This window comes from Halichoerus grypus, chromosome 8 (genome assembly GCF_964656455.1).
Source record: "Halichoerus grypus chromosome 8, mHalGry1.hap1.1, whole genome shotgun sequence".
Classification (NCBI taxonomy): Eukaryota; Metazoa; Chordata; class Mammalia; order Carnivora; family Phocidae; genus Halichoerus; species Halichoerus grypus.
In genome coordinates, this window is record NC_135719.1 from 146,780,127 (window position 1) to 146,801,137 (window position 21,011).

A 21,011-nucleotide genomic window follows, 5' to 3' on the forward strand; every position below is an offset into this window, starting at 1 on the left:
TCTGAGGTCTTTGGCTCTTCTCTCCAGAATGGCCTGAAAACATTCAGGTTGTTTTCTCTAAATACTGGGCAAAGAGGGAAGCACTGAGGTTCCTTTTTTAGTAGAAACTTCATGAACTGACTAGCAGAGTCCTGACCTGCTTGAGAGGTTGGTGACTGACTCAGGCCATCGGCCACTCGGACTCCTGCTCAGTCCGTGTGTAGGCGGCAGCCAGTCCACATTGTGCACGTCTAATTGTGAGTGCACTCTCTAAAGATGGGGTGGCACTTTGGATGTGATTGTCCCCACCCTGTGACCCCATGAAAGATTGTAGGTGATAAGACAGTTTTATCCTCTGGGATTTTTGATGTTTGCTTGATTAACTCATTACAACTTTGTGTCTCAGCGTGAAATGATAATCCCTCACCTTACAAAGTACTTTACAGTTTCCAAAGTGCTGTTTCACCAGTTTTCTTACCTGGTTCTTTCAACCGCGTCGGGTGGATCAGGAAGGTGCTATCACTCTGGCTTTGAGGAGGAAGAAGCCTAGCCTCTGGAAAGCAGTGGCACTGGCCCAGGGTCGCACAGCTGGGAGAGGCAGGACAGCCGCACCCTGCGTTTTTTCCAGGGCTCCACACAGGCGCTCTGGAAGCATTTGGCAGTGAGCTAATAAAACTGGCCCTATAGTAAGTAGCTCTTGGCCGATACTCCTTCTGCTCAGCAGAAGCGGGTATTTAGTCAGGGGGCGCAGCAGCCTTGGCCGGGCTCTTGGAACCCTTTCCTCTAGGCCAAGAGTCGCCAGGGCCAGGGAAACCCGCTGTCTCTTTATGGTTGGCTTTATTCCTGCTCCTTTGCAACCGGGTTTCTATCATTTTAGTAATTTTCCTATAACTTTAAAGGACTTGTAGGTGGAGCTGTGGAGAACAGAATACTTTAATTTCAAAGGCATGTGAACTTCCAGAGTGGGTAAGGACCAGAGTCGTTTTCAGCTGTGAATTATAGTGTGAAAAGCCCAGGCAGTTTGCTCTATCCTGTCAACTGCTGCTGCAGAAAAATGAATCTGAAGTAAATGGGGAGGAAGCAAAACAGTTTTTTTAAAGGTCTTTTAAAATAGTAAGAGTCTTAAGAGTTTTCCATCTTGATAGGCCCTTAGAGCCGATCCATAGTCGATCATCCAGGTTAGTGGTGCTTTAGGCCTCTTACCCTCCACTTCAACCAAATTAACTGTCTTTTATCTTGTTTAAGTATTATTCGGTATTTCTTTGAGGGAAAAAAATGTGTATTGTTGGCAGTGTTGGTTTTGAAGTCTGAAAACGTCCTCGTGAGCCCAGATCAGGAAGTGGAGGCCCAGAGTCCAGGCAGGACTGGTCTGGTGGATGAAGCAGTGGCCCAGGCCTCCCTGCGCAGGGCTGCGGGGGCACCATCAGTAGGAACAAGCACAGCAGCTAGAAAACCTGCAGGCTCTTTGGTTCTCCTCCTGCTGACCTAACGGGAACTAACATCTAGGTTCAGAGTCACCATCGTGCCTGTGGGGGGGAGCCACAGGGTCTTCGAACCATGAAAACTGGTCTTCCAGCCCCCGCTCTGGCCACCCATAAGCCAAGAAGCATTTCCCCGCGTGCTTAGCCCTGGGCTGGGAGCGGGAGTGCGCCGAGCACAGGGCCACGTCCGGCCTGCTCTCGTTGGCAGTGTTGCCTTTCATTCTGCCAGCAGTTCCGTGGGCAGTAAGTCTTGTTTTTATTGCTTCCGTTGCACAAAGGAAGAAACCAAGGCAAAAAAGGAGCGCCTTGCCAGGAAACGTAGCCTTGAGCTCCTGGCTCCTGCCTCCAGAGGCTTAGTTCTTTGCCTTTCCGCACTGCCTGAGAGCCGGTCTCTGCTCAGAGATGTAGAGACACGCAGGGTCGGGGAGACAGCACTCAGGAGTAGAGAGCCACGAGCCCCCAGCGCCACGCGGCACACACAGTGATGAGTGTAGACGGGAAGGGCAACAGGAGCTGAGAAGTTGGGGCTGCCAGGAACGACTCTGAGGAGAAAGTGGGACCTCGGGTGAACTCTGAAGGATAGCGCATGATCTTTAGAAAGGAACCAAACAAGCATCCCGGTCAGCATCAGCCAGGGGCTGCTCTGGGTCCCAGGGAAACAGGGGAACGAGACAGGCCGTCTTGTCCTGAAACTGTACCGGAGGCAGGGTAGGGAGGAGAGTCAAGAAACCATAAGCCAAAGATAAGAGAGAGACCAAACAGTACCAGAGGCTGGTCGCAGATGACTGCACACCAGGTGAGGGACATTTATTCAGACACCTTAGCCATGAGGTCACGAGGCCGCCATGCAAAAATCTGAACATGGAACATGAGGTGGGGGCACGTGGGGAGAGACAGCAAGTGTAAAGGCCCTGACAGGGGAACAGTTTGGTGGGGTCAGGGGTCAAGGAACAGGGAGGCTGAAGCTACATGAACCAAGGGTGAGGGAAGGGTGATACCGGCCGAGAAGTGGACAGGCCTTCTCACACAGCCGGCAAGCCTGGTGAGGAGCTTAGGTTTTATTCGTTGTGTCTCAGGAAGCCTTTGGAGGGTGGTTAGCACAAGGAAAGGCATCGATGGAGATTTAGGAAACTCATCCGGGCCACTGGGTGACTAATGCTCTGTGTTGTGGCAAGAGTGGAGGCAGGAAGGCCTCCGGGCATGCTTGCGGTCGTCCAGGTAGGAGGGGGCGGCTGGGGCTGGGGCTGGGACTGGGGCGGTCAGTGTAGGTGGGGAGCGGTAGCCGGATTCGGGATGCGCTTTGGAGGTACGGCCTCCAGGACATCCTGCTGGGTCACCTGTGGGTCACCTGTGGGTATGAAGGAAAGTGAATCAAACCGGACTCAGGTGGCCTTTGGTTTCTTTTGCCACAGTGGGGGTGGGGGGCTTGATGTAAGCAGCTGGAGTGCCAGCTGGGGGGTCCGTAGGGTTTTTGAGCCTGTGCAAGACAGGCTCCTAGTAAATGTCAGTCAACAAGTCTGCGCTGAGTGGGAACCAGCTGATCCCAGAGTGCGGTAGGAAGGGCTCGGGAGAGTGTCTGCCCCTTGCCGGTGGAGCCAGCTAATTTCAGTCCCTTCCCTTGTCTCCCTCTTGTCCTTATTGTGTGCTTGGTTGGTGTTTTGTTTTTTCTTTTTTTTTTTTTTTTAAAAGATTTTATTTATTTGTGAGAGAGACAATGAGAGACAGAGAGCATGAGAGGGAGGAGGGTCAGAGGGAGAAGCAGACTCCCTGCCGAGCAGGGAGCCTGATGTGGGACTCGATCCCGGGACTCCAGGATCATGACCTGAGCCGAAGGCAGTCGCTTAACCAACTGAGCCACCCAGGCGCCCGGTGTTTTGTTTTTTCTAAAGGCTTATCACCTTCCAACATACTACATAACTTATTTATTTTTTTTAAACCTACATTGTGAAGTTTTTTTTTTTAAGATTTTATTTATTCATTTGAGAGACAGACAGACAGAGAGAACACAAGCAGCGGGAGAGGCAGAGGGAGAAGGAGAAAGCAGACTCCCCACTGAGCTGGGAGCCAGACATGGGGCTCGATCTCTGGACCTGACCTGAGCCAAAGGCAGACACTTAACCATCTGAGCCACCCAGGCGCCCCTTACTTATTATTTTATTATTTATCCGTCTCTCCACGCCTGTAGAATCTAAGCCAAGAGGGGAGGGGCTTTTGTCTGTTTTGCTCACTGATGCAAAAACAATACACATTTATCGAATTGCTGGATTTCATTAACTACTTCTGATGTATGATTCTGGAGATGCCCGGGCTACCAAAGCTCCGACTCAGTGGTGCTTCCCAGTGTGGCGTGGTAGAGAAGAGGCCAGAAAACCAGACGTTTTGCTTGCTGTCAGGTGGTGAAGGTGCCAGGGCTCCCCGTACCGTCGGTAGGTGGTGGGCTGCTTGGGCCCACGAACTGCTGCTTGCCCCACTGCCCTGCAGATGTTGAACTTGTGGAGGTGTGAGAAGCCTCACACAGCCTGGGTCCGGCCCACACCTTCGCCTCTGCGGCAGGGTTTGGAAGACCCCCTCTAAGAGGAGCTGGCGTTTCCTTGGACGTCTTATCCTCACAGGCGAGTCAGAGAGCCCCGGAAGCTTACAGTCAGACGAGCCCTTGCAGATCACGTTGTTCAGTAGCTGCTCCCAGGGACGTGTAGCCAGATCATTTGGAGAGCTTCTTGAAACTTCTCTGTCTTCTCTCGTTCCAAAGAATCAGATGTGCCTCCAGTTGAGGCACATTACCACAATGATTCTAGGCTGTTCTCATGAGAGTGTGTTGTGTTCCTCGGGTGTCCTGGGCCGAAGATGGCTGACAACCGATCTCATCCAGTGGTTTTACTTTGGTAGCTGAACCCATAAAGGCAGAAAAAGAACAACAGCTACCCTTTCTAGAGTGTTCCGTGCCAAGCATTTTTCCGATCATGTGATGTACACTGTATTTAATCCTCATCCTCTGAGGTGTGGTACCATTAGTCCCAGCTTGCAGGTAAGAACAGGGGTCAGCAAAGAGGTCACTCATTCCAGGTCACGGTGCGTATCACTTGACAGAGTTGGATTTGAAACCAGATCTCTTGTGTTCTCAAAAGCTAAGCTTAGCTGTATCCTCTTGAAGGAACTTGCCCCAAATTGCAGAGTCAAGGTTAGGATCAGGGCCTCCTAATTTCTGTTATCCTCTGTAGTCTCTGATTTCACACCGTTCATACCACGAGAGACAGGGAGACCTCCTCTGTCCTCCTGTGGCACCCTGTGCCTGTCTCTGTCAGTCATTCATCATCTGCGCACCCAGCCTGCCACAGGACATGGTATCACTCCTTTCTGCCTGTCCCTGCACTTACTTAGATGTGTAGTGAACTGAGCCGATTGCCATGCTGATGAAGGGATATTAGCTGGGGCTCGGCCAGGTCTCGTTCCTTGGCTATTAATTTACCCTTGGAGATAAGCATACTGCCCCAGTCCTTGGTCCAGCCAGATCTCTATAGCTGTCCCAAGGCTGTGTTGAAACCCATTCCATTTCCACACATGAGCAGAATCATAGGCTGTGAGGACACAGGCACGTATGGGAACTTATGAATGTTTTTGGGGTTTGAGTAGTGCCAGTGTCCCATGGACAGTCAGATGGCTCCCCACGGGAAGGGCTGTGTTGGTGGCCTTGGAAGAAAGTGTGGGAAGGAGGCGTGAGACAGCTTCTGTCTAAGAATATCAGACTCTCTCAACAGTTGGTTGGAGTGTTTTTTCCAGATTCCACTAGACTCCACAGAGAAGTGGAGAGCAGCTGTCCAAGCATCTGGGCCGGTGGCATTGTAACAGGGAAAAGGCAAACGTCTTGATTGCAGGTGACGTAGCAGTCTATCCTCCCAACCAATTTGGGTGGAAGAAAAGATGTCTGGGCTCACACTGAATTTAGGCTTCATTCACCCAAAGCTTTCCTTTCATTCTGACGCTTACAAAAATGGGGCTCAAACAGTCAGCATTTGAGTTTCTGCGTGTGAAAATACGCGGACCTCACCCACTGTTTTCGTTGCTGTAGTTGAGCCATTCTCAAATGTGGTCAGGAGAACCACCCTTGTGGGGGTTTGTGAGTCAAAACTATATCTATAACAACACTAAGACACTGTCTGCCTTTGTCACTCTTTTTTTTTTTTTTAATTTTTGTTTGTTTGTTTTATTTATTTATTCATGAGAGTCAGAGAGAGAGAGAGAGGCAGCGGCAGAGGGAGAAGCAGGCTCCCCGCCGAGCAGGGAGCCCGATGCGGGACTCGATCCCAGGACCCTGGGATCGTGACCTGAGCCGAAGGCAGACACTCAACCATCTGAGCCACCCAGGTGTCCCTGCCTTTGTCACTCTTATCCCACAAGCGCACAGTGGAATTTTCCAGAGGCCACATGACATTGTGTTGACATTGTCACTGTGACAGGTAATGAAATGTGTGCTTGTGCGTTCCTGTGTTTTAAAAAATTCTCAGTTTTAATTTCAACTGTGGTAAATACAGATAGACTTAACCTACATAAACAGAAGCTTTTTGGCATCCTCAGTAGTTTTTATGGGCGTAAAGGGGTCCTGAAACAAAGGTGTCAAGAAGCACCTCTGTCGAACCGTCCATTGTTGCGTGTACCGCACGCGGCACGCATAGAATCGGTAAGCACCCCGTCCAGGACGGCGGCTCCTGCGGCACAGGAGGGGCCCTCAGGTCTGGGGAGAAGGCGCAGGGGTCCACTGGAGGTGACACCACGTTCCGAAACTGTGTGGTGGCACTGTGGGAACCCACCTCTCACAGGTATGAAATATTTCAGAATACATGTTTTAAGCTGAGAAGATAACATTAAACATGTTTTGAGCCTGTTGCCCTTAAAGGGGGAAAAAGTCACCCTATGAATGGTTAACTAACTCCCAAGGGGGGAATGTACCTTACACTGGAGAAATCTGGCGGTCATTCCCTTAATCCACTTTGCCTTTGGAAGAGGAGGCAACTCCCATTATGTGCCTCCTGCTGGGCTGGGATCCAGTAAGTACCCACCATCACTCTGAATGTAGCCGTGAGGAAACAGCCCAGAATGTGGACAGCCTACAAGGCAATTGGCCTGAACTCTGCACACAAAAAAGTCAACATAGATGAAAAAAAGTGGCCTAACATTCTAGCTTAAGAAAGAGTATGCGGAAAAACTAAGGATGTAATGTATGGTGATTAACATAACAATAAAAAATTAAAAAAAAAGAAAGAGTATGCAGACAGCCCATCCAAATGTAATGCATGAGTAGATCCTGGACCCATAAAAATCAAAACATTTGGGGGAAATTGGATAACTTTATATGGGCTCTGTATTAGCTATTAGTAAAGTATTTTCTTAGATGTAATAATGGTATTTGAGTTACACATTAGAATGTCCTTACTTTAAAGAAATGTGTGCTAAAAACCTTAGGATTGAAGTATCACAATATCTGCAACTTTCAAATGGTTCGGAAAAAAAAAAAACATAAAAGAGATAAGTCACGTGGTAAAAATGCTTTACTAAGTAAAGCAGAAAAACCCCATTGTATGGCAGAAAGGAAGATCTGTGGTCTAGACACGGCCCTTCCACATAACACCACAGGATGCTGGGAAACATACTCCCCTTCTCCAGGCCTGTTTCCTCCATCTAAATAAAGTACTTGTGATTATTTCTCAGCTCTGACAAAGCTGTGATTCCAAGTCCCTCTGTTCCTCAATCACTGAATTGGGACATCGTAGTGTAGGCAAATTTATCCAAAGGTATTTATTGAGCAATCACTAGTCAGATACTAGGGCTACAGAGATGAACAATGTTTTCACCTTTTTTTAAGGTTTATTTATTTATTTGTTTGACAGAAAGACACAGCGAGAGAGGGAACACAAGCAGGGGGCGTGGGAGAGGGAGAAGCAGGCTTCCTGTGGAGCAGGGAGCCCAGTGCGGGGCTCGATCCCAGGACCCCGGGACCATGACCTGAGCCAAAGGCAGACGCTTAATGACTGAGCAACCCAGGCGCCCCTGAACGATGTTTTTAAAACAAACCAGAAAAAGAACTATCCTCAGGGGGAGAGAGAAAACCAAAAGACCTTCAATACAGTGATAAGTGGTATAAGGAAAAGTGAAGCAGCCTCTTCTCAGTGGGAAGGGATCACTCTCCCAGGAGGTGACACAGAGGACAGGCTGGAGGAGAGTCCCAGCAGAGCAGGGCCTGGCATTTGAGCTACCCTGGCATCAAGGCCTGGCCTGCGGGCTCTGCACCTGCCCCTCCAGGGGATGAGCCCAAGCTCTGAACACTCCACAAGACAGAACCCAATGGTCCAAGTCCCGCCTGGAAACCCGAGGTGATTCTCCAGGCCACAGTGAAGAACCTGCTGGAGACCTTGGTTTTCTCTGTAGAGACTGACAGAATAAGAGGTCATGACGGCTCTGCGTGTGGGGACAGAGGCACTTCATACTGATTCCACCCAAGTCTCCACTCACGCAGATCTGCCATTACCAGAGCCAACATTTCCTCACTCAATGTGGTAGCTCGGGACCTAACCATGTTAGTAAACTACACTCCTGTTCATCTTCTCAGATGTATCCAAGCTCCAAGAAACTTAAAACCTAGTCAAGAAAGAGCACGTCCCTCATTTACAGAGCCTTGCATGTACTCCCCTGAAGCCAAGTGGCTAATGACAGGCCAAGTCTGGGCAGAGCTCGGACTTGGATGCAGGGCTCCCTTCACTTCCCACACCGTCTCCATGATGGACGGTGTTGATTGGATGACCCGGCCTGTGTTTTTGTTAGACCTCTGGTCCCTGGCTCGCACCAACCACCCAGACTTTTCCTGACTTTCTGCCCCTGCTCACTGGGAAAGACTGGTCAGGAAAGAGGCAGTGTAGCAATGAACCAAGCTACTAGACTGTCAGAGAGCCAACAGAAAGTTGTAGAAAGGGGCTAAGAGGACGAGAACGAGGGCAAGTCTGTCACCTCTGGTGACTGGAAGGCCACCGATGGCCCTGGAGAGAGGGGCTGGAGTGGAGCGGGTGGGGGGCCTGCGCTCTGCTGGCAGGGGCCCGGAGGAGCCGGCGCAGTAGGCAAGGGGTGAGGGGTGCAGCGTGTGTTCGTGGAGGCGGAGTTGAAGGGTGAGTGGGAGCACCCAGGGAGTGAAGCCGTAGAAGCCAGAAGCAGAGGCCTCCAGAGATGGGAGGAAGACATGTTGGGGACAGGTCACTTCATGTAACATGGGGACAAATGTGATCACTTGCTCATGAGGCTTGTTGAGCATCCCATGACATCACACGGGCTTTGACGGCGAGGGACCTGCACATTGGGCAGGAGGGGCGCTTCATGCTTCAGAGAGAGAGGGTGGCGAAGGAGAGGACGGTCCCCTCCCCACTGCACCTTGCCGTGGTGCTGGGGAGTAGCTTCGCACACTGGAGTGCCCAGACAGGTTTCCATGGCCCCCACCCCCCACAGCAGTTGTCCTGGTGCCAGCCGAGGGGCTTCCTTCCGGATGATTCTCAGCCTGCTTTCCAAGTTCACTTTTGTTGCTTACATGTTGAAAGTAAACAAGTCAGGACTTTACCAGCCGCCTCAGAGTCTGGCTCTGTTTGTGCTTGGCTTTGGGAACAGTTATTTATGGCCACTTCTCTCTGGCCTCCCCTGTTCCCTCGTCATTTCCTAGTTCGCTCAGCACCTGCTGAGCCCGGGCTCGTGAGGGCCGTGGCCCCGGACTACATCAGGGAGGGCATGGGGGGGAGCTGATGGCTCACACTGGGGCCTGCCCTCCAGCAGCTCCCCTTCTTAGGAGGAAGATAAGCCAGAAATAGCTATCACGAGGCTTGAAAGTGATCGGAGGACACAGGGCCAACGAGGGCGGCAAGGGGCAGACACACACTTGTTGAGCACATGGACTGTACTGGGGTTCTGGGCACCTGCATAGAGAAGAACAGCTACGTTTTCTTGGCTCCATTTTATAGAAGAGAATTCCTCCCGTAGAACCCCATGATTTCCCTGTGGTGGCACTGGCATGTGCCCATTTCGTAACTGCTCATGTTTCCTGCTAGACTGTAATATCCTTCAGGGCGGGGACCTATCCTGTTCATCCCCAGAGGCTCGCGGCGCGCCTTTCCCCTAGTAGTTACCAAGTGAACGGGGATGAACCAGATGTTTGCTGAAGGCAGTAGCACTTGGCCTGAGCTTTAAGGGAAGGTGAGGCGCAGACCTGTGGACGCAGGAGGGAGGAGGCACCTTAGGCAGAGGGAACTCCTTTCTTCTTCAACTTCTTGAGTAATACTGACAAGACATTTTAACTGGCCCAGCGTCAGGAGGATGCTTTTGCGGTCAGCCCAGGTTTTACCACCAGGCTGCCAGTTGGGCTGTGTGGACAGACTGCCCTTCCTCACAGTTGGTGCCAGGCACAGTGTGGGCAGCCCAGTGCCCAGAGAGCACAAAGAATTTGCCCTATTGTCTCGAGACGCCAAAGACAAACAGGTGGGACAGGAATTGTGGCCTAAGCCTTTGACCACCCCACAGGGAAGCCTTGAGGAAGTGGTCCTTGTGTTGGTGGCACTCATGGCCAGCAGAGGGACCGAGGTAGAAGGCTGTTGGGAGTCCCCTGCCGTGAGAGCTGTTCTGTGCCAAGGCACAGGATATGCCAGCTGGGTTCAGAGAAGGACCATCTAACTCAGCCTGGGGCTTCCAGGAGAGCTTTCTAGCGGAAGTAATATGTATCTCAAGTCTGTAGGATGAGTAGGAATTATTGGTAAGCTAGGCTGGAAAAAGCATCCCAGGCCGAGGGAATAGCAAGAACTAGAGCAGAGGGGCATTGAGAAGAGGGAGAGTGGTTCACGAACAAGGTAGGCAAGGCGCAGAATGTGAAGGGCCACGTGCCTGCCAAGAGCAGGGGCTGGATCCTAGTCTTCGGTGCTGTGGGGCTCCAGGTGCTGCTCCAAGTGTTTGTACATGCGAAGGATCTCCTGAAGAGGGGTCTGAGAATTTTGCATTTTAATAAACACCTTACCTGATTCTTATGCTGCACACAGTTTTGAGAACCATGGGCACAAAGTGAGAAGAGAAGAAATTCCAAATGGTTCGCATTGGGGAGCACCAAGATTTAAAGTGGTTTTACAATCTGTTTTGGAGCAAAGTCCCCTTGAGAACACAGTAAAAGCCTCCTTCAGAAAGTTTGCGCACTCACTTTTGCAAATAATTTCAGGGAATTCTTAGACTCGTTAAGCCTTTCTGTGGCCCACGTTAACACCCCTCCTGTAAGTGGCGAGTAGAAAACCTCGAACGGAGAAGCCTTCAAGGAGCCGCCAGAGAGAAATGGGGGCCGGGGAATAGACAGAGGCAGAGGCAGGAGAGATTTTCAAAAGTATGGACATTGTCGCAGCATCTGTTCAGTAAGAGGGTTGAGAGGTCTGAGAACCGCAGAGCAGCTGCCTGCACTGGGAAGCGCGCACCAGCAACTTTGTGCAGAGCTGTTTAAGTGTACATCAGGGACAGAAGCCAGGTTCCAAAGGGGCCTGGAGCATGAGCAAGTGGCAAGGAGATGGGGGAAGCAGGCAGACAGGAGCCTGATGGAAGAGAAGGGAGAGCCAAAGGGAGCAGCCAGGGGTAGGCAGCGGGCACCCACTCACACCGACTGACATCAAACTCACGTTCATGGGTGTTTATCAGGTGCTTAACCCTGTGATGGCTATTGAGTGAAAGATAAAGAAGGCACTCCCAGGAGGGTGACTGCTCACCCTGGTCTACCTGGGACTGTCCAGGTTTTCGTACCAAATAACCTGCCTCCCAGGAAACTGCTCAGTCCCAGGCGAACCCGGTCCCCAGTCCTGCCAGGGAGACAGAGTCGGACAGTGTGATGAGCTGTTCTGTCTGCAGGGGGTGACTATGTCAGGGCACTGGGCTGAGCAGAGGGCTTTGCCAGAGCTGGGGGACAGGGAGGTACATCTGAGGACAGGGCATGTGGCTCCTTGGCCAGAGGGGTTGGGGAGGGCAGCCCGCCCTTACCCAGAGCAGCCTTCCGTCTCCCCAGGCCTGGGCAGGCAGGCGGGCCAGGCTGAGGGGCTCCTGCAGGCCCACCTCAGAGTTGTAGCTTCCCGACTCTCCAGTCCCAGGCGTTGTGAGACAGAGAACAGTGTTGGTAATCTGTAACAGATGCTTTTACTTGGCAGCTACTCGCTCTCGGAGAATAAATGGAGTAGGATTGTAAATGGAATGTTCCCACGGGCTCACAGTCATAAACGCATTTACTCAGAGTCGTGTATTCAACAAACAGTTATTAGTCTACAACATACAAGGGACTGGGTTTACAAAGGGGAAAACAGCAGGGTCCCACTTCGAGGAGCTCGCGGTCTAGTGGGGAAGGGGATGCAGACGCAGATACTGAGGAGCAGGACCAACTGTAAAGTGCTGTGATAAGCCGCAGGGACAGCACAGTGCTGCGGGAGCCGCCTCTGGCCAGAGGGGTCTCAGTGCTGTACTGTTCCCAGCCCATCCCCAGACCTAGTTCTCCAGCAAGCGTCTGTGGTTAGCCCTGTTCCTCTCTGTTCCCTTTTTGGCTTTACATCCTTTGTCCTTACTTGAATTTACACACTGTCCTTTAAGTGTTTGTTGAAGAAGCCTTGAAAGATACTTGGAGGGTGGAAGGAGGTTCCCAGTTGACTGCCCTGGAGAGCACGTGGCTGGGATGGAGGGTGTGAGCCTGGGAGAAGTTCAGAAACTCCTTCCCAGTCATGTTGGTCAGGTCCCACAGCTGGGGGGGCAGAGATCCTGCACTTTTCCAGAAGCACTGATAGGGCAAGAGCGTAAGGCGGATTTTCGGCCGCCTGCAGGACAGGCTGTGCCACAAGCTAGTTTTCTCTCCAAACGCATGAGTGGTTTTTTTATGTCAGCTCGAGGAAGATCCCTGGTTGCATACAGAAAGTTCGGGGTGAGGCTTGCTCATTTTCTTTTTAAGTGAGGGATATCAACAGATCTTCAGTAGCAGTCTCTGATGTGTGGTCTAAAGGGGTTAAATGCTGGGGCGCCTGGGTGGCTCAGTCGTTAAGCGTCTGCCTTCGGCTCAGGTCATGATCCCAGGGTCCTGGGATCGAGCCCCATATCGGGCTCCCCGCTCTGCGGGAAGCCTGCTTCTCCCTCTCCCACTCCCCCTGCTTGTGTTCCCTCTCTGGCTGTCTTTCTGTCAAATAAATAAAAAAATAAAAAACCTTAAAAAAAAAATAAAAATAAAATAAAAAAAATAAAGGGGTTAAATGCTGAACCAGTGACAAGACCTTGCTTGGGGCTGGGCTCAGAAAGTACTGGGGAGCCTGGGTGGCTCAGTCGGTGAAGCGTCTGCCTTCAGCTCAGGTCATGATCCTGGGGTCCCAGGATCAAGCCCCTCAAGCTCCCTGCTCAGCAGGGAGCCTGCTTCTCTCTCTGCCCCTCCCCCTGCTCTGCTCTCTCTTGCTATCTCTCAAATAAATAAATAAAATCTTAAAAAGAAAAAGTACTCACTGCTGTCTGATGGACCCCTGAGGTCAGATTAGCCTTGAACGGTTGGGGAAACCAAGGCCCAGAGTCACACAGTCTTTCTCCTCTAAGCTCCTGACAAAAGGGTTCTTCAAAGCTTCGTGAATGTCTCACCTGCCTCTAGGAGGGAAATGACAGGCTTCAATATTTTACAAATTCCTGTGCCCACAAATACCTGTACAAAAGCCCAGATGACAATGGGATTGGATGACTTTGTTCCAAGAGAACCTTCTTCTGGGAGAGAGACTCTGGTGGTTCCTACTGCTCAGAGCAGCCTGTTAGGTCCCCAGGGGGGAAAGTCCACCAGCCGGTGATGCGGTACCATATAGAACAAACCAAACACTGTATTTTGACTGATTTCCCCCACCAATCAGCTGGTTGTTTTGATCACATAAAGACAGCCTGTCAGAGATGAAGCCCTCCTCAGAACTGACCTCAGCTTTCCCCCCAGCTTCATGCACTTTGGGGCTCCTCAGAGCCGGGGGGTGGGGAGCTCCTGAGGCCACGTGGGCACAGGTGCAGATTATATGCGGCCTGCTGAGGGGAAGGAGGAGCTGTCTGTTTTCAGTTAGTAAAGGGAATTTTATATATACGTTTTTTGTAAATAGTTCATACGTTCGGTCAGTAATACTTTTAAAAAAGAAAACATTTGTCTGACTGCCCTCAAATGATAACTGATGTAGACAAATGAAGTGTCTGATGGCTGTGGATAGTACAGAGTTTTCACATCCAGGGAAGACGCAGAGAAGACCGTTGTCTGGATGGAGCTCAGAGACAGTGTCTGGGCTGGGCGGCAATCATGATTTTATTAAAACAAAAATCCCAAAGGGATATAAGCAAGATGAATCTTAAGTAGAAGAAATGGGTATTTTCTTGCATTTAGGTTTTGTTAGTGGAGATAAAATAAGCTGAGACCAGCAAGCGCTATTCAAATGGGGAAGAAAGAATAGGGTTTTTTGGTTTAACTCCAAGTTCAATTTGAACCTGAAGTATTTTTTTTTTTAATTTTTTTAAAGATTTTATTTATTTATTTGAGAGAGAGAGAATGAGAGACAGAGAGCATGAGAGGGAGGAGGGTCAGAGGGAGAAGCAGACTCCCTGCCGAGCAGGGAGCCCGATGCGGGACTCGATCCTGGGACTCCAGGATCATGACCTGAGCCGAAGGCAGTCGCTTAACCAACTGAGCCACCCAGGCGCCCCGAACCTGAAGTATTAACAACAAGGAGCCGTGGCTATAATTACAACAAGAAAATTCATTCTTGGCGTTCCAGCACCTACTAGGGGCAAGCACAGTAGTGGGTACCTTCCACTGTCCCCCACGCCACCCCAAGAGATGAGTGGTGACCCCAGGCACACGCCAGCCCCCAGGAGCTGCGGTTCCTGGCAGAGCACGCTGGCTGTGCGCCTCCCCCACCGAGAATCCCACATCCCCATCCTCAGCTTGCCTGCGGTTGCAGCTCTTCGTCTGAAGCACACGCAGTGTTTTCTTCAGAAAGCCCCTCCAGGTTCACTGAAGTGTGTGATGAGTTGTCTCATTTTCGGGGTAGTTGCGAGCTGTTTGAGGGCAGGAACTGTCATATTCGTCTCTGCATCACTAAATGTTTTTGACTCACTGGCATCTGTGCTTGTCAGACTAAGATGAAAATATCCTACCCAGGGGCACCTGGGTGGCTCAGTCGTTAAGTGTCTGCCTTCGGCTCAGGTGATGATCTCGGGGTCCGGGATCGAGCCCCGCATCGGGCTCCCTGCTCGGCGGGAGGCCTGCTTCTCCCTCTCCCTCTGCCTGCCGCTCCCCCTGCTTGTGCTCTCCCTCTCTCTCTTGTCAAATAAATAAATAAAATCTTTAAAAAAAGAAAGAAAAAAAAAGGGCGCCTGGGTGGCTCAGTTGGTTAAGCGACTGCCTTCAGCTCAGGTCATGATCCTGGAGTCCCTGGATCGAGTCCCGCATCGGGCTCCCTGCTCGGCAGGGAGTCTGCTTCTCCCTCTGACCCTCCCCCCCTCATGTGCTTGCTCTCTCTCATTCTCTCTCTCTCAAATAAATAAATAAAATCTTAAAAAAAAAAAAAAAGAAAGAAAAAAAAATATCCTACCGAGTCGTGGGACCCAGACACTAAGGGAACACGTGTCAAAGCGGGACTCACTGGAGGAGAGTGACTGGCATGACAAGGGTGCTTGCAGCTTTGTCCTGTGGATAACGGGTGGGAGGACGAAGGTGTCCCTTCAGCTGTCCAGTGAGCTGTCACGGCCTATCCAAAACACCTTTGTAACTGGAGGATAGTGAGTGCAGTGTCGCTCAGAACAAGGCGGGACGGCCTCACAGCTAAAACCACATCACAACAAAATGGTCTGCCTTGGAGAGCAGTTTCTGTTGAAGGCTTAGTCTGCCTGCATGTAGGGCTGCTTTAGAAGGCATGCCACATGGGACGCGACAGTGTCCTCTCTAGGCCCTGAGATTCTGCAGTGAGCGTTGATTAAGCATCTACTACGTGCCAGGCTCTGGGCCCGCAAAGAACGAGACAGGCATGCCCCACCTGCCCTCTAGCAGGGCATGTCACTTTGAGTGTTCCAAGAGGCAGACACCAAGACCCTTCAGATGATTAGGGTGCAAGAGATTTATGGGGAATCGTCAGTGAAGGACAGAGGGAGCAGGTAGGGAGAGCCTCAGGCCATGAGGCAGGTCTGCCGTGTGTGAAAGAAGGAAGGGCGCAAGGGCTGAGCGAGAGGCATCTCAGGCTGATGTGGGGCCCCGAGTGAAGGTTTCCCCTGTGGAAGAGCCACATGTCAGGCAGGAATGAGCTGGCTCCATCAGCCCTGCTATGTTAGTCATTGGTAGAGAGTGGCCCAGAGAAGCATGGCCTCTTATGCATGCCTCGGGGAGGTTGGAGGGAGGGGAGGCGGCAGCTGGGACGTTGGTCAGCTCTGCTCCCAGAACAGGTTCTCTCTTTTTTTTAAGATTTTATTTATTTATTTGACAGAGACACAGCGAGAGAGGGAACACAAGCAGGGGGAGTGGGAGAGGGAGAAGCAGGCCTCCCGCTGAGCAGGAAGCTATATGCGGGGCTCAATCCCAGGACCCGGGATCATGACCCGAACTGAAGGCAGACGCTTAACGACTGAGCCACCCAGGCGCCCCACACAACAGGTTCTCTTGAAGGAGATCTGAAGGGCACACTTCAGTGGCTGCCACACAGGGATTCTAGAAAGCGTTGCCCATCACACCATATCTTCCCAATTTGCTTCCCCAGAATCCTCTCAAGGGCTTCCATGGTCACATGCCAACAGGTGGTATAGCTGGGATTTCAGCTCAGATCCCTCTGACTTATGAAGTCCATGTTTTGCTGCGTATCTCGGGATCTCTCCTAGCTCCTGAGAGCATCAGGAACACACACCTGCTTGCCTGTTCACGGTTAGCCACGGAGTGTGTGAGCAGCCGTAAGTGACACAATTTAGCCCATAACTTGACCTGTGCTCAGTTCACATTGGGATGGAACCATGATTTGAGCCAAGGTCTGTCTGCTTCTGTGGACAGTCTCCTCTCACTTCTGCTAGACTTCATGAGAACAGGGCCCCAAAGACATAGCCAGAGGAGGAGAACTCCTCCTAAGTATAGTCTTCTGAGAAATACATGGTTTCAGGCTCCCAAACTCAGAGAAGTCAAAGCATAGCCACATTTTTGTTTTTTCTTTTTTCTCCCTCCTTCTGGGAAGACCCACGCCTATTTTGATCATCACTGATTTCCCCTTAAATATTTGTTGAATGAGTGATGAATTATGGGGTGGGGGGAAAGTAGCACAGTTGTACAACCAAAACCTTACAATTCACTCCCGATACATCTGCCCACCACAGAGCCCTTACACGGCGTGTCGGCTGCCATCAAGCACATGCGAGACTCCCGAACCCCAGAGCACAGCTGGGGGGCCAGCAGGAAATTGGAGACCCAGCACTGGCACATTAAGTCAGTGGCTGGACAGCCGTGAAATGTGTGTAGAGGTTCCTGTAAAGCCAAGTGGAGGAAGATACGTGGAAAGGCTTGTATATGCACCGGACACAAAATTGCTGTTAAGATTATAAGTCTCTACACCAGATGGCCCACTGTCCGAGTCACATGGCAGCTGGGTCATGAGGAAGCTCAGGCCTTTGGAACGCTTAGGAACTGACTGTGTAGGCCACGTTGAGGTTTCCAAGTCACTGAGGGCTCATCCCATAGAAACCACTATTTTGTCACCCAACCATTGGGGGTGGGGAGAAGGATCGTTCTCAAATATTTTATTTTCCTGTCTTCTTAAATATGGTAAAGTGGACATAACGTGATTTTTTCTCAACTACTGAGTCTCATCATTATGATTATCTGTTACTATACACACCTTTGCTTCTGTATTAATTGGCCTCAATTTGTTGGGCTTTAAATATTGTTTCTGATTCTTAAATTGTATTAGTATGACCTCCCTTTCTGATAACCACCACTCCTCACTGTTGTGGGCATGCCTGCCTATAACAAGCATGCCTTACCTTTTCAATTTGGGCATTCTCATATGCTAGAGACTAAGAAACTACATGTTCAAGAATATTTGGCTCATGTGCGAATGAAGAGGCCAGTGGGCTCTGAGAGACTCCCTCTGAACACCCTGATCATGACCATTTTGTCTCTCCAGGGGCTTCTAGTGTTTCTTCCCTGGTTTTTGTCATGCTCTGAACAGATGAAGTTGTTTGCGAAGTGTCTTCAGCGAAGTTTGGTGCAGCTGTCTATTTAGTTTTATATATATCGCTGTGTTCTGTGGAAGGTCATCTAATCATTTTGTTGTCTACATAGCTTGTAGGATACTATCCTGACATAATATCATAAATAGAACATTTTGTTGGATGTTGTGAAGAATATTATCTATATCATGTGCTTTAGAGTCGACAGAACTGGTTGGAAATCCCAAATTTAATCCCTGAATACCTTGTGAATTCGTATAAATCTTCCCAAGTCTCTGAGCCACTCTTTTCTCGTCTACAAAATGGGGGCAGTGAATGGCTGTGTCCTGAGTCATGACACTTAGGTGCTTTAATGCAGTGTCTTACCTAACGCAGGGCCTGGAAGCACTTTCTCCCTGAGAGGAAAGCTGTTAAGTCTTTTCTAAGCTATGGAAGATGTTGGCACAGAACCTCCTCTCTGCTCCCCGTGGTCTTTGGAGAATGAAATTCATCTCCTCAGAGACCAGCCCTTCCAGAGATAGTTGGACGCTCTCTCTATCAAGGAGCAGTTGGCCTCTCTTTCAGAAGAGGGAAAGCCCACGTCCATCCCTTACAGCTGAGGCTGACGCTTAGCTTTTCTCTTGGTCTGCAGTGAACAGAGTATCTGCCAAGCCCGGGCTTCCGTGATGGTCTACGATGACACCAGTAAGAAATGGGTACCAATCAAACCTGGCCAGCAGGGATTCAGCCGGATCAACATTTACCACAACACTGCCAGCAACACCTTCAGAGTCGTCGGGGTCAAGCTTCAGGATCAGCAGGTGAGCCCTGGAACAACAGGCCAGACCCATGGGCCTACCCCCCCCCCACACACACACACGTACAGTGAAAAGAGGTTAGAAAAAAATAAGGTCAGGATTTGGAGTCGGAAGATCTGGGTTCACATTCTGCCTGCGTGTTCTCATACTCCAAGGTAGGAGACCGTGAGCACGCTATCTTTTCTGAACTTCATTTTTCACATCGGTCTTATAGAGACAGTAATCCACACGCTGTGTGCCTCACTGTGTTATGATCATATTAGAATAAAATAATGGACGGGAAACAGCTGTGAAAACGATACTCCAGGGCTGTGTTAATGTCTCCTTCCGCCTGCACAACTGTAAGTGACATGCTGTGAAGACGTTTGGTTCCTCAGCCCCCAAGTCTTACTTTGGAAAGAATATCAAGATGATTTGGGGGCACCTGGATGGCTCAGTTGGTTGAGCATCTGATTCTTGGTTTCTGCCCAGGTCGTGATCTCAGGGTCGTGGGATCAAGCCCCGAGTCAGGCTCCATGCTGGGTGTGGAGTCTGCTTGAGATTCTCTCTCCCTCTCCCGCTGCCCCTTCCACTCATGCGCTCTCTCTCGCTCTCTCTGAAATAAATAAATCTTTAAAAAAAAAATTATTTGAAGAATCTGGGATCATTTCTGTCCCTAAGGGTACCTCCTGGGCAAATCAGACAAGATTGTGAGTGTACCCAGTAAGTCTCTGTGCAAACACAAGTCCAGCTCTGTCAGAAGTAGCCGTGGACACATAACTAAGAGTAATCTGACGTGACACGGACTGAAACAGAGACTTGGAGGAAGGGATTGTGTAGCTTCACCACAGTGACTTTGGTTACTACTTCACGGTTCTGCCTCTAGCTCTCAGAGATCGACAAGGACATTTTTAGCAGTGAAATTAACAGTTCTGTGGTTTCAGCATTTATGAAAAACCCCTCCTGGCATCCTTTGTTGGTCAAGGCCTTGCTAAATTGAGCAGCAGGTTAGCTGCTAACTCTGTAAGAGTCAGCACATTAGCAATTAGAAAACAAAGAACAAAAACTTGGGACTCTATTTTTAGTATGTTGCCTGTTGAATGGGTTTCTGCTTTGGCCAAAACGGCCCTGTTAAGTTTCAGATTCTTGTAGCTGAAAGGGACAGCCCCGCTTCAGGACCCCTGGTGAAAGGTCCAACCTGGAACTCTTGGTACCTTCAGAGGTATCGCTTTCCCTTGTCAATGAGCCTTACTGGTAGGAAGGTTTCTCTAGAAACCTTCTGGAAGCTGCTTCCCTGTTCTTCCAATGCATTGGTTCTGTCTCTGCCTTTTAGAGGTATGCTGTGCTATATATTGCAGGATATATATGGTGACAGTTATGGTGACAACCAGAAGCATCCACTCGTTTCCCTAACACCCACAGACGCAGGCCGGCCGAGCAATACTTCCCTGCTACGTGCCTTTGACATAAGGTCCATGGCCTAGTGCAGCTCCTGGATCACAGTGGGTGTTCCCTGAGTGATTGCTTTTATTGGGACAAGTTTCCCCGCCCTTCGCACCTCATGGTTGCCCTCCAGGGCACACTAGGAAGCCGCACGGTGTGCTGGAAATGCCACGGCACTGGAGAACCAGATTCCCTGCAACCGACATGCGCCGTGTTCTTAGGAGCCTCGGCACCTCACTGCCGCCCTCAGCAGAAGCCACACGCCAAAGCTCGGACTGGCGGCAGTCCTCAGGGGCCTCCTGGGTAAATTCGGAGGCTGTGTTGACTCTAGTTAACTAAGAGACTCGCAGAGTCTGACAGAGAAGTTACCAGCATAGCCTTCCACCTGGCATTACATGTTCAAGAGACAGGCTCCTAGAGTGTGGTTGAGACTCTTTTCCCCAAATGGATGAGGTGTACATACATACATAGTTACATACATATGTATATGTACATACATACATGTGTATACATACATAGCAACATACAAGGGATTCTTAGTAAGCCAAGGTATTAGAGAAAGTGGCAGGAAGCCAGGTCCACAGTAGCTTCTGTGGACCTCGGGAGAAAAGATTGATTTTCACAGATCTATTTTCCAGTCTATATGGACTGCAAGGTCAAACATTTTATGATGTTTTAATGATGATTTGGTGTTGACAAGGTTAGGTACTGTCCTGCCGGCCTGCACCCATGGGTGTTAGGTTTATAACCAACTCGGGATGTCTTACACATTTAAGGTGCTTTATGGTTCGTGGAACACTCTTCATGTCTACTATTTCAGTCTCCCAGGAACCCCAGAGGATAACAGTATTAGCATTTATCACCCCCATTTTGCTAAATAGGTAGGTGTAAAAGCAGGTGGTCATTTGTGGAGGAAGGGACTAGTACATTGTAGTATCATTAGCTAAGGGCTAACCGAAATCTCACATTACAGGTGAAAAAATATCAAAAGATTTTTAGCTTAGAATGAGTTATGGCCACGAAAAACGTTAGTGAGTTTCCAGGCTGAATTAACGGTAGAGGTCCAGAAGAAGCGAGATTATAGTCCTGCTCTGCTGTGCACTGG

The 21,011-nt window shown here is 50.1% G+C and overlaps 1 protein-coding gene across 4 annotated transcripts in view; it reads left to right on the top strand.

The window, feature by feature from the left end:
* EVL (Enah/Vasp-like) overlaps positions 1–21,011 on the top strand; it is a 146,814-nt gene that overhangs the window by 72,883 nt on the left and 52,920 nt on the right. For all 4 annotated transcript variants that reach the window (XM_078054217.1, XM_036100044.2, XM_036100042.2 and 1 more), the window contains exon 2: positions 18,319–18,487. In XM_078054217.1, the coding sequence (XP_077910343.1) occupies positions 18,319–18,487 (169 nt within the window). The remainder of the gene's footprint in view (positions 1–18,318; positions 18,488–21,011) is intronic.